This window comes from Tursiops truncatus, chromosome 5, assembly GCF_011762595.2.
Source record: "Tursiops truncatus isolate mTurTru1 chromosome 5, mTurTru1.mat.Y, whole genome shotgun sequence".
Lineage (NCBI taxonomy): Eukaryota > Metazoa > Chordata > Mammalia > Artiodactyla > Delphinidae > Tursiops > Tursiops truncatus.
The window spans coordinates 135,218,802-135,235,934 of record NC_047038.1 but is presented as its reverse complement, the minus strand read 5'-3'; the positions used below and the strand labels follow the sequence as shown (position 1 = coordinate 135,235,934).

Here is a 17,133-nt window from a genome sequence, read left to right as displayed (position 1 = left end):
CAAGTGCTCTATCGCCGTATCTGGCGGAAGCTGCCCTATGGTCTGGTGCAGCCTGGGAACAGCTTCATCTTCTGAGAAGATCCTTTTGGACTGCACCACCCTCGGTCAGCATTAAGATGAACGTTCAAGTTGAGTTTGGGAAAATAAATAGAAAGGGGGCTTTCACTCTAACCTTGCTTTCCGGGCCCCTCTTCCCGCTCAAAACACTACAACAACCTCAGTTATAACAAAGCCAGCTAAGTTCCAGTACATTCTTTCCTGTCCTTTCCTCATCCCCGCCCTGCTTTTTACAAGTGCTATTGTCTTTTTCCTGTCCTTGCCTCCTTTCTCTGGCCCTGGGTGGTTCACAGTGACGGTCGGTGATGATCGATACAACCTCAAGACATGGGGAAAAAAAAAACAAAGAATTTAAAGGGATGCCAAAGAGCAGCGATCTTTAACCAAGCAGTTATTGAATCTATTTCAAGTATTATACAAAGTAGCAGTCAACTCACCAGCATTCAATTACCCACTTAATCTATTTTTTCTTCCTTCTTCCTTAGTCTTAATGAGAAAGGGACTTTTCTTTTAGACAAGTACTTTTACATATACTAGCTCATTTAATCTTAAGAAACCTGTACGTGAGGTGTAATTGGAGGTGTAATTGTCCCAGTTTTAAACATGGGAAATTGAGGCCCAATAAAGATAGTTAACTTATCCAAGTCACAGGTAGGAGGTGAGGGACCTAGGATTTCAATCCAGGAATCTGACCCCGAGTCCATGGCCTTAAACACTGTGATGAACACATATTCAACAATATCTTCTTTGATATGACTCTTTCCATTTCCAGGTTTGGCTGGTTTGGAATGGATGCAGAAGAGGTGTCAAAACCACTGCTCAATTACATCGGAGCCGGGCTGTCAGTAGTAAGGTACATGGCCATTTTTATGATTTAACTCTTCTTCCCAACATTCAGGACACTTGTTAAAGATCCTGATGCGTGGACATTGCTTTACACCCACGTCTTATCAATCAACATGATTTTTTCTCAGATTCTTCATTTACATTGACAGGCATGGCTTCAGGGGACACAAAGTATCAGCTCTGGGGTCAGGGGCCCCAGCCTCAGTGGTCAAAAGCTCTGAGACCCTGGGAAACCTTTAAGCTGCTGTGAAGCTTATTTTCATTATCTGTAATATTCAGAAAAATCATAAGACATAGCTCATAAATGAGGACCCAATGGAGTTAAAGTATTTTGCGAACTAGAAAATGCTATAAGTCAACGTTATTCTGGCTTCCTGGTGCTCTGAAATAGCCACTGATTCTCTCTTATTACTCAGGTATTCTTTGCCACTCAGTTTCCAGTTTCCTGTCACGTCACTCAGCTCTTCTCAACCCGCTCACGTAACCACTCTCTCACCTGTGACGACACACACTCATGTAAATACCTGTTTGGGGATGTCTAGTTATATTCACTGAATGGAAGTGTTCAGCCCATAAAACCATCCCAGAATTAGGTCACCTTAGATTCGGTCCCTTTTCCTCTCTAGACTCCATCTGTGTTTCCTGTCAGCACCTCTCATAATGGATAGTATTGCCTGCGAAGGTTTTAGTCTTTTTTACTCTTCAGGGAAAGAACACTGTATTTCCCTTCCTCCTGCAGTTGATGGCTTTTCTCCAACCACATTCAGGAACAATCTCTTTGTCGTTGAAATGTTGCCTTAGAGAGTTCTTCCAGGCCAATCGGACAGGAAATAACATTGATTATTCTAAAATAGCAGATTCTTGACATTTTTGGTTAGAGGCAATTTTGTATATTTTGTACAATTCACAGAGCATTCAAGCTTTGAAGAGCTCTCTCAGAAAACATTTCTTTACGCCCCAAAATTGGAATGTAGAATGCCTTCGTCTTGACGTAATGATAATTTGAGGCCAATTTATCCACTCCATCAGGCTTTGTTTTTCTCCACGTTCCTTCTCCCTTTAGAAAGTGTACATTCTCTAAAATTACAAATTATTCACGTTCTATCACTTCTACTTGTGTGACCTTGGGCAAATCACTTAATTTCTCTAAACCTTGGTTTCTTCATCTGGGGATAAAGTGGGGATAATAATTGCACCAGTCTCATAGGATATTTTGAGGATTAAATAAATATGTTCAGTGCCATGTATAGGGCTAGACACATGGCTAGTGCTCTATATGGTGGGTAATTTTAATTACAACAGTCACTCTTTTAATTAATAACTATTTCATGTTTGGTTACTGTTACCCCTTTGGGTCTATGTTGTCCAACTCAACAGTTAACTAGCCAGCGTGTCTGGGAGTCACCCAACTTAGTCTGGATCTTGGTCTGAGGCAGGAAAATGAGGTGATCTCTTCTGTGGTGCATCCTGGCTCTCTTCTAAGTTTCTTTTGTTGACCTGAAACAAATAGACGCCCAGATTGTCCCCAGCAAAAATGGGTTTATTCAGGACCAGCAGAGAACTGCAGTTCAGGGTCTGCAACCATGGCGAGCCAGTACAAGTCCCTCACATCAAGGGAAGGAGAACGCTTTTATAGAGGACACAGGAAGTTGGGAGGGTTATAGTAAACGAGGAGTCCACGCTGTCCATTGGCTGAGGCCTGGCCAGGAAGGAAGAGGGGTCTGTCTCTTTCCCGTTGGGCTCTGCTATGAGCACAGGGCATGTGAGCTCCCCATTCCGCTCTCTCGACTCTATTTAACTGAGTTTTCTGTTTGTTAATATTTTTTACCCCTTACTAAAAGGAATTTCTGGAACCTTTCCATTTTAACTCTGTTAAATCAGTTTGTTCTGAAAGGAATTCATTGAAATGACTTGGAGTTTCATAGCCAGTATAAGGAAACTTGGAATCTGGTTACATTGGTTTAGGATGTTGCTTTTCTTTTTAAAATGGAAAGAGTTGCTCCCATTCTCTGGACAGTCAATTGTAAAGCGTTGCTAAGGTCATGTCTAGCCTTACATCTTCCCTACGTGTTATCCAGGTTAAGTATCAGTCAGTTTCCATATCCAAAACCACCCCAGGCATCTTAAACAGCAGAGGATATAGCACAGGGAATTGTTGACAAAAAGTGTTATAAAGCCCAAAAGAGCAAAGGGAGAAGGTGGCATCACCCAAAGCCCCAGGGCACCCACCCCAGCTGGCACTGTGGGGAGAAATGTGTCTGCCCTGAGCTGCTGACACCCCTGCAGCCACCCAAGGCAAGATGATGCCCGACCCCACCCCACCCCCACCGCTGGCAAAGCCGGGATGAAGCACAGTTTGGGCAAATGTAGTTTTCAGTCTTCTAGTTCCCATGGTTCAGGGTGGAAGTGGAGCGGATGCCAAGAAACAAGTCCAGGACACTCTCTTAGACGTGCTTCAGTGAAGACCCAGGAGTCGGAGTTCACAAGAAGACAGATTTCCTTTTCAATTAAAAAAAGGCTTTGAGGACTTCCCTGGTGGCGCAGTGGTTAAGAATCCACCTGCCAATGCAGGGGACACTGGTTCGAGCCCTGGTCCGGGAAGAGCCCACATGTCTCGGGGCAAATAAGCCCATGTGCCACAACTACTGAGCCTGCACTCTAGAGCGCTCGAGCCACAACTACTGAGCACACATGCCACAACTACTGAGCACACGTGCCACAACTGCTGAGCCCACGAGCCACAACGACTGAGCCTGTGTGCCACAACTACTGAAGCCCACGTGCCTAGATCCTGTGCTCCGTAACAAGAGAAGCCACAGCAGTGAGAAGCCCGCGCACCACAAGGAAGATTAGCCCCCACTCGCAGCAACTAGAGAAAGCCTGCGCACAGCAATGAAGACCCAATGCAGCCAAAAATAAATAAATTAAAATTAAAAAAAAAGGCTTTGAATTATCCTTGAATCTACTCTCCATTCTTTTCTCTACTTCCTTAACTTGCTTCCTCTGTAGAGTTGTGTTGTGAGGAAGCCCAGATCTTTGATTCTAGCGGTTAGCTTTCTTCAGAGAACTGCGGATCAGGCTAAACATCTCGACGTGCATGCCCCCCGGGTGCCTCCTACTCCGTCTCAGGTGGGGCTACCTGTGGAAGGAGACCCTGCCAGGTCAGGCACAAGGTCAGCCCTGCACAAACCCTGGGCTGCTGGTTCCTTTCTATTTGCCTTCAACATTTCCCACTCAGAATTACTTTTCTTACTTTAGCCTTCCCTGAGCACTGGTCCCTCTTCCTGCGTTCCTTCTCTCCGTAGAAGGTATTAGCCACAGTCATTCAAATTCAGAACCTCGGGCATCTTGAATTTTTTTTCCTTTGTACCCGACCCCATATCAAATCCTGTAAAATTCTTTCTGAATCTTTCACAGGTTCCTCCTCTCCTTTCCCTCGGTCCCATACTACCTACCCACCTGTATACCGTAAAAATCTCACATCTCAGTTCCCTAGTTCCATTCTTTCCTGTTGCCAGTATGACTTGCTTGTATCTGCTCTCAAATCAGGACATCACTCTTCTATTTAGGAACACCTGAAGGCTCCCCACTGGATTCAGAATAAATCTGTCTTGTTAATCCACCGTGTCCTCCACAGTTAGAGATTCAGCACTTCTTCCCAGCACAGTTTCGCCCTGGGTTGTCAGTTCACTGACCCAGGATTACTTATCATACCCGACACTTCCTTCAGCCCCAAAAGCCCTTTCCTCTGCCTCCCTGAAATATCAGTTAAGATTTCCCATTCTGTATGAAGTTTTCTTGATTTTCTTCTTCCTAATTATCAATAGAATGGATCACCCCTAGTCTCCCATTGTATTTTGCACTTCTTCTATTACCCACATTCTCAGGGTCTGTGTTGTATTATTCAGACAACCCTCTGTATCCTTAAACTATGAGATCCTGAAAGACAAAGGCTGTTATTTTCTTTGTGCACCATTTCTCCCACCATCACTATCAGACTTCGCTGCACAGTGCTTGACCTATAATAGATGCTTGTTGAAATCAGTTGTCAGTGTAGACACACACGTGAGTTTTACTAATAGTAAGTGTATAGGGTTGCAAATCTAGGGAAATTGGCAAGGTTGGAAGTATAGAGAAGTACCCTTGCGTATAACATATTGATTTATTTTTAAAGTTTCCCATGCTTTTGAAAGCATTCACAGACTCCATCATGGAACTTTGTGTTTGACACACTGTACCAAGTTCTTCAAGTCTGTAGCCCAGAAGACCTTGTGACCTATTTGCCTTTATGTTCATATCCATAAGATACATCTCATGACCTTGTCCTAACTTAGTGCCACCGGATTCCCTCTTGACCTAATCGAGCTGGATTCTTCTTTCTGACTCACCCATTTCATGTCCAGTATACAGGCTCAGACCACTGATTCCTTAGTCTTCATTTCTTCCTCATGCTCAGCACCCCATCTCCCATCCAATTTGTAGTGAAACTTCTCAACTAACATATTTTGAGATTTTATCATGTGCCAAAAAATACCCCGAGAATTTTGTAGCCATTGCTATTTAATTCTCATCACAGTTCTGTAAAGTGGGTATATCTCCATTTTTATTTTATTTATTTATTTTTATTTATTTATTTAAAAAAATTTTGGCTGCATTGGGTCTTCATTGCTGCGCGCAGGCTTTCTCTAGTTGTGGCGAGCGGGGGCAACTCTTTGTTGTGGTGCACGGGCTTCTCATTGCAGTGGCTTCTCTTGTTGCGGAGCCCGGGCTCTAGGCACACAGGTTTCAGTAGTTGTGGCTCGTGGGCTCAGTAGTTGTGGCACGTGGGCTTCAGTAGTTGTGGCTCACGGGTTCTAGAGTGCAGACTCAGCAGTTGTGGTGCACGGACTTAGTTGCTCTGTGGCATGTGGGAGCTTCCCAGACCAAGGCTTGAACCTGTGTCCCCTGCATTGGCGGGTGATTCTCAACCACTGCGCCACCAGGGAAGTCCCTCCCCATTTTTTAGATGAAAAAATTTGAGGGTCAGAGAGGTTAAGTGATTTGTTGGAGGGTCACACAGTTGTTTGAAGAAGCACTCTAGGGCTTTTCTCTGTGTCCTTCAAGTATATTTCTAACATATCATCCTCTATTGCTATTAGAAAAACAGATGGGTCTATACAAAGCAGAGGGTTTTCATGGTAACTTTGAGGAGAAAATGCAGTTGCAGTGTCTAATGTTAGCTTTGCAAATTAACATATATATGAGCGCACACACATGCCTACTTAACAATTAAGATAGACACATATAATCAGGTTTTATGCATTCAATTTTACTGAGTGTCAGGTACTTCGAGGACCTTGAAGCAGACGGAAAATGTGGTTCCTATCTTCTATTGAATTGGAAAGTCTTTAGAGAAAAAAGATTACATGGACCTGTGGCAGATGGTCTGGACCGTGTGATGACGATTCTCAGTGTTTGGGGAATTCAGAGAAGAGGACAATAGGGGAGGACCAGCCGGGGGTGGGGCTCCCTTCTCACAGTCAGCACTTCACGTCTTCTCTAGTTTGGGTAAGAGGTGAGGACACGGTATGTCCAGCTAAGGAAGGCTCACAAGCGGGACGTACAAGCTTGGAGCAGGGGCTGGTCAGGGAAAGAAGTCCATGGGAGAATTATGTTGAGAAAGGTTGAACGGGGCATGAAGCAGAGAGCAGTAAAAATCAAAGCAAAACTTGAATTTCCTATGGAAGGGAATATGGAACCATTCACGTTTATAAAGCAGCCAAGAGACTGAACTAAGGAAGCTAACTCGACATTTTAAATTTTTGTACAAAAGATAGCATATCTGGGTTCACTGGTCTGCACTCAGCTACCTATACTATTTCAGTCTCATGTGTGCTTTGAAAACTTGTTATATTGCTTTAACTTTTGAACCATGCAAGTGTTTTTAAAAAGGAATATCAAAAGTATACCAAAGTTGTTAGTTTCCTTCAGTTAATTTAATATTTTAACATATTTTAGCATTTTGGCGTGGTTCAAAAGTCAAGGTCAGTGAGGCATTTGTTACAAAGATACTGGACATGAATAGTCAGTGCCTTGGGAGAGAGAGGTTAAAGGGCAAAAAGGCATTAGGCTTACGTGTGTTTTTATCTCTTAAAATATACTCTGGAGGTCTTTCCATATCAGAGCACAGAGGGCATCCTCATTCCTTTTTTGTAGCTGTGTCATATTCCACCGGATGATCATGAAGGTCGGCTCACCTGAGTGTGTCTGTGCTTGTGTTAGAGGTCCCGGAGCGGGACTGGTAGGGACAAGAGTGGACACACCTATGCCTTTAGTACATGGCCTCAGGGTCTCCCCTGCAGGGGTCACACAGTTCTGCACTCACACCAGTGGTACGTATCTCCTCGAGTTTGTCCAATTGAGGATGTTAAGCTTTGGCGGGGGGGTTGTCAATAGAACAGGTGAGATATATTATTTCAAGGTGTTTCCATTTGTGCTTTTTACCGTGTGATTCCAGGGTTAAGCATGAATAAAAAGAAAGATGGGGCCATTGACTGAAACAAGAAAATCAGGAGAAAGATCTGATTTGGGAGGGAAGCTTATGAGTCTAGCTTTTAAGCTGTTGTAATTGAAGACAAGGAGAGATGTCAAAGAGAACAGCGGTGCTGGAGAAATGGCAGGACCCCTGAAGAGGCAGTTTGGAAGTAATCATCGTATCATTAAGATACGATGTTTTCCCTTAAGTTCAGGCAACTTAATGTGAACCAGGGTTGTGATAAATGTCACTAAAATTTATTTTCTTTGCAGTGCTTTCATATTTTTGTTCATCAAAAGCAAAATACCAAATACCACATATTCTGTGGACACCACACCATTAATAACAGAGCATGTGAGTAGAGAATGAGAACCACCTTGATCTGAAACGTATAATTAAGACGAAAGGAAAATGCATGAATTTGAATGCAGATAAGCGGGTAATGGGGTATTTTTTTTAAAATCAGGGCTATCTGAAATATTTTAGCATATTTATTATGGCTAGGTCTATGTAGCCATCAATATTTCCACAGTAAAGATGCTCAACAAATACAGAGGTCTACTTCTTTTTATTAACGGTAGATCCCTACTAGGAGATGTGCACACAAGCCCATATATTGAAGTAACTTAAGGATTTCCGCAGTACGGGAACACTGAATACTGAGAAGGAACACGAAAATGACTTTAGAAAGGGGGAGGAAGGAGGCTTTAAAGTAGGATTGGGAGAGGGCAGGGGCCACAGATAAGACAAAGCCAGTGAAAGGGTAAATCAAATCACACGAAAGTGGGAATTAGACTTGACTTTCTTCTATTTCTCTTTTCTGCCGTATCCCATTCCACTCAAAGGTGAAGACAGGAAATAAGTAAGGAGTCACTGTTTTGACCCTGAAGAATATGAATTAGTCTGGAATAGCAAGTCTAGGTTAAACAGGGGCAACCTTTACAAGACAGCCGCAGCACTAGTGCCAGCGGCTCCACATACAGAAGTGGTTCCAGGGCAAACCGCCACGGCCATGAGCACAGACTCCAGCACCACGGATGCTGAGTGTCTCGTGCGCCTGCCCAGGGCCCAGTGCTGGCTGCCGCCACCTCCCACCCACACACGGAGGCGCTGCCTCCCTGGAAGGCGCTGCCTCTACTCTTTACTTCAAAATGAATTGCTTCTTCCCCTTCCTTCTTCCCCTATCAAAACTTTTATCAACTAAGGTGACAGAAACCTTAGTTAAATTGACACTAAAGTCAAATGATAAGTAGCTTAGGTGTTAGAGGAAAGATGTATTGATCCGTAGGCGTCTCTGATCAGGGAGATGTTTCAGAGAGAATGAAGGAGTGGGATGGGGAGAAGGTGTCTGGTATTCCTTGCCCACTTTAGGGACCCAGATACCTCCTAACCAACTTCCCTGCAAACAAAGGGGGAACAAAGGAAAATAAATGCAATTTGGCAAAAGCCACAGAGAAGGCTAACGACCTTAGATTTTTCCATCAAGATGGAAGTATGTAAGCAAACTTAAGTTTAAAGATACATAGAAAGTATTGGTTACGATGCTGCTATACATCACGAGCGGCTCGTGGGGTGAGAAAGCATGATTGCCAAAGGAAAGCTTGACTTAGCACATAACGAAGAATTCAAATGTACAATAGTTTCTCATCTCTTATGAAAGCTTTAGGAGTATGGCATCAAGGAAACTTCAGCTAGGAGACAAAGATGCTTACATTCAATAGTAGAAATATTCTGAATTTGCTCATAACTTTTCCTGACTTAGAATATTAGCTAATCTCAAAACAAGGCTGGAAATGTTTCGTTAGCTAATATAGTTAAAGAGGCTGGATAACAATATGCCTACTGATCTTAGGTATTCCACAGTAGAAGAGTCTAAGTTCTAATTTCTTTACAAGTTATTAAAATTTGCAAATAGAATGCAAGCATTAATAACTTTTGTTAGCTTTGACAGGTGTATCAAAATAGCCATTTAATAAACTGTGAAAAGCATTTGAACAGAGAAGTTGCCCACTGCCAGACCATTCTGAGTGACAGAGAAACAGAATCAGAAACATCTGAGTCTAGAGATGCCCACGGAATCAGTATGCAGGGTGACGTGGTCATATTTTAAAGTGCGTTTGAGAGAGAAGAGAAAAACGCTGAACATCTTCTTGTCACCAGTGTGGTTATCAGTTGAATGCTGTTTTCCTTTTGATTTTTGCCAATGTTTTCAATAGGTGGTTAACAAAACTCAAGACCCCGATCCTGAACATTCCTGGGTGGATAAACTTTCTACAGTGCAAAACCGCTTAGTGTAAGAAAAGGTTCTCTTATTCTGTTTTATATTTGGTTAATGCAAGAGTGAAGTCATATTCATCTGAGTTCAAGACGAAAATGGTAACACAAGCTTTGACTTCCTAGCTCCATGGTAGAGAGACTTTCGGGTCGCTTGCTGAATTTTAAGGTACAGAGGACCTTGGTCTCGGTGCTCCAAGGAATTCCTAAGCCACTGCAGTGTCTCTAGCCAATAAGTAGCTGACAAAAGCAATCTCATTTTGCAGGACTTTCATGCCTAAAGTAAAAGTAAAGTTAAAAAAAAAAAAGAAAAAGCAAAGTAAAGTAAAACCATAGGCCACAGAGTATAATGGCCAGTATGCTCCCAGCCATCCCAGTCGAATTAGGGCCACGTCTCCATTACATTATCCAGGATGCTCTCCACTGGAAATCCCTCCACTCGTGTGTCAGACAGTTTTATAATCCCAAGATATTTATTGTCAAATACAGTAGAATATTTTGTGTCTGTGTAGGCCCTAGCGCCCACCCCCAATTCTTTGTATCAAGACCAGGAGAGTTAGGCTCAATGACAGCCCTTATATTTTAGGGTTTTGGGGGCTGACAGAGAAATATGAGAATGTTTATGTTTTATGTATGAAAATTTTGTATATTTTATATAAGAAATATGGATATGTAATAGTATGTAGCTTGCATTTTTCGGTTGAGGGATGTTTTAGACTTTCTGTGGTGACTCCTCAAGAATAGGAGGCATGTCCTCTGTTAGTATATACAGTGACCTCACAGTGGGAAAGAGGCAGTACTGGGTGCATAATAGATGCTCAATAAATATTTGAATAAATGGAATGAATGAAAGAATGAACTAACCCACACGCTTTGGAAGAAATAAATATGTTGCTATTTTTGCTTTGGAATAAAATAGATATATCAAACAAAACATTTTTCACAAAGCATTGCCTTTGTTAAGAAGAATGTTTTCAGTTGTCTCATTGGCCAGCCTAGTCTATTACTCTGGTCCGCATTTGGGACCCTCCTCCAGGACCAGATGGTCTAGGCCTCCCCAGGATGCAGGGGTTTCCATCATGAACAGAGCTCACTGGCCATGTGAGTACCTACAGTCTCATATTCCTTAAAACACCACTAAAATAGACTTCATTTTTTGGGGGGGGGCCACACCCTGCGGCATGTGGGATCTTAGTTCCCCAACCAGGGATCGAACCCATGCCCCCTACAGTGGAAGCGTGGAGTCTTAACCACTAGACCATCAGGGAAGTCCCTAAGCATTTGTTTTCAAGCTTGGAAAGGTATGGTTTTTGCCTAAAACTCTTTCCTGTTTCATGCTATTGTTCTTTATATTAAGCCAAAGGGATTGTTGCAAAATATTATTCACCTCCCTGCCAAAACCACTGGAAACCCTTGCTTCACGCAGATATGGCCCAAGTCTGAGGGATCAACGTGACCCTAGTGCTTAAGGCAAAACGTTTTCTTCTTACAGGAAGTAATGTTTTACCTGAAATATTCAAATTATTTTGTTAGGGAACTCCCTGGCAGTCCAGGGTTAGGACTTGGCGCTTTCACTGCAGGGGGCCGGGGTTTAATCCCTGGTCTGGGAACTACGATCCCACAGGTTGTCAGCACAAAAAAAAAAAAAAAAAAGGTTTCTTAAATTATGTTATTAAATCAGCACTTCCCCTTGACCATGCCTAAGACATAGGCAAGTCTGTGGATCTCAGCAGTTGTTTTGAACAAACGTGTGTTTGGTCCTTAGTCTATGCTAGTCATTATTATTATCTGTGCTATTGTCACAGAGGGTTTAAAAAAGAAGCATAGGGCACGGTGTCAGTCTACAAATACTGCATAATTTAATGAGAGAGCCAGGTTTATTTATGTCACCTGTAGAATATGATGACAATACTCTCACCTACGTAATGACAATTTATCATGATAATCCACTGCAGCGTCTGTAAATCATGTCCTTCCACCATTAGATGGTGGAGGACGGAAGCTGCATCACAGCAAGGTGGCATCAGGTACCTTGACCCTGCAGGGCACTCCTGGGGCTTTTGCTTGTCACCCCACTTGAGATAGATGGGTGATGGCTACACAATGCCTTGTGATTTCCATTCTGAAGCATGCTTTTGATACGATTCCATGTGTGCGTTTGGCAGAAACATTGCTCTGGGCCCAGATGAATAGTGATTTATTTGTTTTTAAGGGGCTGCAGTCTCGCGGTAATATCTGGAATACTCTATGGATCCACATTTGTGCCAATCATTTACATCAAGGACCACAGCAAGAGAAATGATAGTATATATGCAGGGGCAAGTCAGAACGGTGAGAGGAAAAAGTTATTTTACTTTATAACTAAACTCAATACCCATGTATCTAGTTAAGAGTATAAAAAGAATGGGACTGTGGTGGATACTGGTACATAGATTTGTCGATGAAAATTCAATTAACAGTCAAGTGAAGAAGCGAAAAAAGGGAATTTTATCTGAGCCAAACTGAGGATTATAGCCCAGGAGACAGACTCTCAGAAGCTCTGAGAACCGTTCCACCTGTTAAAAGGCAAACGCACTGTCACATACTTTTCCGAGACAAAGGATCGTACATCAAAATGACGTACCGATATTTTACGTAAAGTTCACCAAGGACACATAGTCCACCGTAAGCAGCTGCAAAGGAGCAGCAGGTCACCATGGCCCGCTGCAGAGCTGGGAAAGAACAAGTCTTTTAAGAAGTTATCATACATTGGTAGCATCAGGAGCAAAAAAGAAATTGATCTTTCCGGTCAGGCAAGCACTCCCATTCTGAGAAGCTCCAGTTAAAGTGTAATGCAGATGCGACCTCACATTAGGGAGGGAGGAAGCCCAGACAGACACAGAGAGAATTTTATGTCTAGATTTTCTCGGCGTGCCTTAAAATAAAATTTCATTTCATCAGATTTGATCTTACTTTGTTCTTGCAAGTGGTGAGTTAGAAGGGCACGGGAAACTAAAAATAAAGGACTGTTGGAATATTTTCATGTGATCTTTAACATACAAATAGAATCAATTTTAGTCAGGATTCGTTTCAGCTACTTGGATCTTAACACATGGTTTCTGGCTTTGCTGCAAGATTTGGAGATTATTTTCCAGTTTGATGATCTCTAGGAAAATATGTATTCTTCTCTTTAAAAAAAAAAACCCTGAAGTGTAGCACATAGTACTTTAAAATCAAATAAAGGTCAAAATATAGCCTGCTTAGTATATCATTTTTCGAGCACGAGTAACGCATTGAAAGGCCCAATGTAATGCTGCCAGATTATCTCAGTTTCTAGCGCTAGAATTAATCTCTCAAGACGTCACTTCCACACAGTGTGCACCAGCCTTCTGCAGGCTCCGAGGAGGTGAGAGTGTCTAATTCAGGATCCTGTGATTATACTGAAACGTGGCTTACACCCACGAAACGACAAAAGAATGATATTGTGGTTAAGACAGTTCTACATCCGTGGCACAGGAAATGAATGTCATCTGTGATCCGATAAGGGAGACTTCTGGAGCGCAAGTCATGAGGGAAAGATTGATGGAGAAGCTGGGATTTGAACTCTAAAGGAGCAGATAGACTTTGAGTGACTACCATGGTCTGTTTCTTCCTTTTTATATTCAGCCCCACGAACAGTACTCAAACTTTTATTAATTTCTGTCTTTTTTTAAAGATTTTATACAAATACCTTTTGTATTTTTATTCTTTTCATTTTAAAGGATAAAAACTAACAAAAGTAGGATAGCATAGGATAAATTAAGAGAGAAGGAAAAAAGAGTGACAAAATAAAAGAGCCACGAATGAGTCGGAAAACTGTGCTACACTTGTACACTTGCTAATGATGAGTCATCATTTGGCTCTAAGATTTCTTACAGCCACAAAGGGAATCAGATCAGTCCCAGAATTCAGCAAACACAGGATAAAAACAACGAATTGTTCAGGAGTACAGTTGTTCTTGGTACTGGGACATAATAAACAATGTCCTCAACAATCTCTTCCCATAAATAGTACAATCAGTTCTTAGGGATCTTTCTTATGACAACTCAGATGTCGTCTGATAGAGAGACACTTTATTCCAATTTATTCAAAAATAATTCAAGGGGGCCTATTTTTTTAATGTCACTTATTTAACAGTCACATAAATGGTTTATGCTCTGTGCTGGGCGCTGTTCTAGTTACAGTAATAACTCAAGGGACCCTCCTAGCAGCCCTACTGGTTGGATACCATTATTATTCCGGTTTTACAATTGAGAAAATTAAGACAGAGAGAGAGTAGGTAACTTACCCAAGTCTCCAAGTTAACAAGTGGTGGATTGATGAGTCCCACCAGGTTGTCAGTGTTTTAATCACTAGATTATGCTGCCTTTTCTGGTGGTCTTTGGGTGGATGTGTTGTGATATGACTCAGAAGTAGGATTTAAGACTTTAGAAGAAGAGACAAACCCTTTGACTTTCAAGATTTTCTGGCTAAACAGGGCCACTCATCTTTCTCCAAATTTAGTTGAGACATCGAGCCCAGTGTGACCTTCCCAGTCAAGAACCTGCATTACACCCATCTGTTTGGCCAAAGGACCCTCTGCTTTAAATAGTCAGTGGAGTTGGATTTCTCAGATATTGGGCCACCATCTGTGTTATTAACTCCCCCGTGTAATTAGGTTTATAGAAAACAAATAAAATCCTCTTTGGAATGACTTCCTGAATGTCCTTCTGTATAGCTGCCTGGGTGGCTGCCATCTGCAGCCTGGAAGCTTGTCTCCAGATTGATCAATACACCGTAAAAAATTAGCACTTCTAAAATTTTTTTACACACCATCCCCCAACTACAGTCTACTTGGAGATTTGCTACAATGGCTATAGCCATCAGTAAAATTAGGTCTGATACCGATTCTTAAAAAAGGAAATATGTTCTTTGTTATACAGCAGAAACTAACACACCATTGTAAAGCAATTATACTCCAATAAAGATGTAAAAAAAAATTAAAAAGGAGATATGAACGTTATATTCACATAATGTTTGTCGTTTCTTATTTAGCTTTCCAAGATAATCATAAAAGCCAGTCTTTTAGATTTGATTATAGTAACTAACTTCTTACTATTTTAAATATGTTAATTAAAATTCTATATAAATAACATGTAGATGATAAAAGAGAATTAATGCTTCCTTTACATTTAAGGTTGATTTGAGTGAGTTTGTTTTATTCTTAGGACTCTGGATGTATGTGAAATGACTAAACTGATATGCTTGAGAGTTTTCTAACCTGTATTTCCAGATTTAGACTACGTTTTTGCACACTTCAGTGGCATCTTCCTTGCAAGTACAGTCTACTTTCTGGCCTACTGTATAGCCATGAAAAATAATCCTAAACTATATCCCAAAGCAGTCTTGCCAGGTAAGAATATTAACGACAGAAACTCTTCTTACTCTGTGAAGTAAATCAGTGAAAGCATCATGCCCTATTCATTTAGCTTGAATAATCGTCTTCTGGAAACCAAGCCATTCTCTGTGTGTGTCCGTTTTTGTGTGTCTGTGTGCGTATGTGTTCATTCCCTCGGTGACTTTGGCCCAGTTCACCACCAAATATGAAGGATTTAAAAAACATGAAACTGGGGCTTCCCTGGTGGCGCAGTGGTTGAGAGTCCGCCTGCCGATGCGGGGGACGCGGGTTCGTGCCCCGGTCCAGGAAGATCCCACATGCCGCGGAGCGGCTGGGCCTGTGAGCCATAGGCCCGCGTACCGCAAAAAAAAAAACAAACAAACAAACAAAACATGAAACTGGGTTTGAAATGCCAAGTCATTATTACAGAACCTAGAACTTGAACAATGAATCTAAGATTATTTCCTGTGCTGAAACATCTTGTGTACTGACTATCAGACTTTAGTATTTCTTCTTCACCAACTAAGGATGTATATTAAGAGTCAGAGTCCTGGGGCTCTCTCTATATTTTTATTTATCTATCTATCTATCTATTTATTTATTTATGGCTGTGTTGGGACTTTGATGCTGCCCTCGGGCTCTCTCTATTTGCAGTGATCGGGGGCTACTCTTCGTTGAGATGCATGGGCTTCTCATTTTGGTGACTTCTCTTGTTGCAGAGCACAGGTTCTAGGCACATGGGCTTCAGTAGTTGTGGCTCGTGGGCTCAGTAGTTGTGGCGCACAGGCTCAGTTGCTCCACAGCTTGTGGGATCTTCCTGGACCAGGGATTAAACCCATGTCCCCTGCATTGGCAGGCGAATTCTTAACCACTGCACCACCAGGGAAGTCCTGTATATATTTTTAAAGTGTCAACAAATATGAATCTCCAGTCACTTGGGAAAATAAACATTTTCTCCAAAAATTTAGGGGAAATTATTTTAAAGTTTAAAAAAGTTATGTTAAACGCACATGCTTTTGGATTTAATCCGTTAGGCATTGGTAAAAAAAAAAAGTGTATATATAATGAAAAGTTATAATTTCTCACTTATTTAAGAGTTTGCTGTAATTCAATATGGAATATAGATCCACAAGTAAAATTTTTTAAAGAACAAAATAAAGCATATGTCCGAGATTCACTCTGAGTGCCTGATTCATTTAAGCCAAAGTACGCCACGGTACCACTATACCGTTATAGAAAATGGTAGGATATTTACTGAATGTCTAGCTAAAGTATCCTGAAAATTTTAGCTGCTATTTTTATTCAAATTCCAGGAGGTTTTCTTTTCCCCCCGTAGCTAAGCATCATCTTGAATTTCACATATTTTTTATATTGTCACTAGGGAAAACATTTTCTCCAAAAAGTTAGGAGAAATTATTTTTGAGCTTAAAAATGGCATGTTAAATGTACATGCTTTTGAATTTAATCCACACGGCATTGATGGTAATATATCTGTGTGTGTGCATATAATGAGAAATTATATGTGTTATAAATGTAATGAGAAATTATAATTTCTCACTTATTTAAAAGTTTGCTATAATTCAATCTGGAATATAGGTCCACAAGTAAAGTGTTTTAAGGAACAAAATAAAGCATATGTCAGAGATTCACTTTGAGTGCCTAATTCATTGAAGACAAAGTGTGCCACGGTACCACTATACCATTTTAGAAAATGGTAGAATATTTACTGAATGCCTAGCTAAAGTATCAAAACTTTTAGCTGCTATTTTTATTCAAATTCTAGGAGTCTTTTTCCCCTTAGCTAAGCATCATTCTGAATTTCACAGATTCTTATGGTCATGGTTTAGAGTAAATGGTGTTTGCAGAATATGTTCAGACCCAGTGTCTTCCCTGGGTCCCCCTACACTACCCAATCTTTACCTCAACTACTATTTTGGGTACTTGATTTCATGTCAATAAGGTAAAAGGTGATTTTATACCCACAGCAGTCAAGAAAAGAGAAATCATTTGGTTTCCAAAATGGTCCTAAAACATGGCTAAAAAACCC

At 41.3% G+C, this 17,133-nt stretch overlaps 1 protein-coding gene across 1 annotated transcript in view; it reads left to right on the top strand.

Annotated features, from left to right (window-relative positions):
- Positions 1 to 17,133, top strand: part of TMEM144 (transmembrane protein 144) — a 43,051-nt gene that overhangs the window by 14,404 nt on the left and 11,514 nt on the right. Inside the window, exons 6-10 of the mRNA XM_004324595.4 lie at positions 830 to 910; positions 7,690 to 7,771; positions 9,634 to 9,710; positions 11,904 to 12,022; positions 14,982 to 15,101. Of these exons, the coding sequence (XP_004324643.2) occupies positions 830 to 910; positions 7,690 to 7,771; positions 9,634 to 9,710; positions 11,904 to 12,022; positions 14,982 to 15,101 (479 nt within the window). The remainder of the gene's footprint in view (positions 1 to 829; positions 911 to 7,689; positions 7,772 to 9,633; positions 9,711 to 11,903; positions 12,023 to 14,981; positions 15,102 to 17,133) is intronic.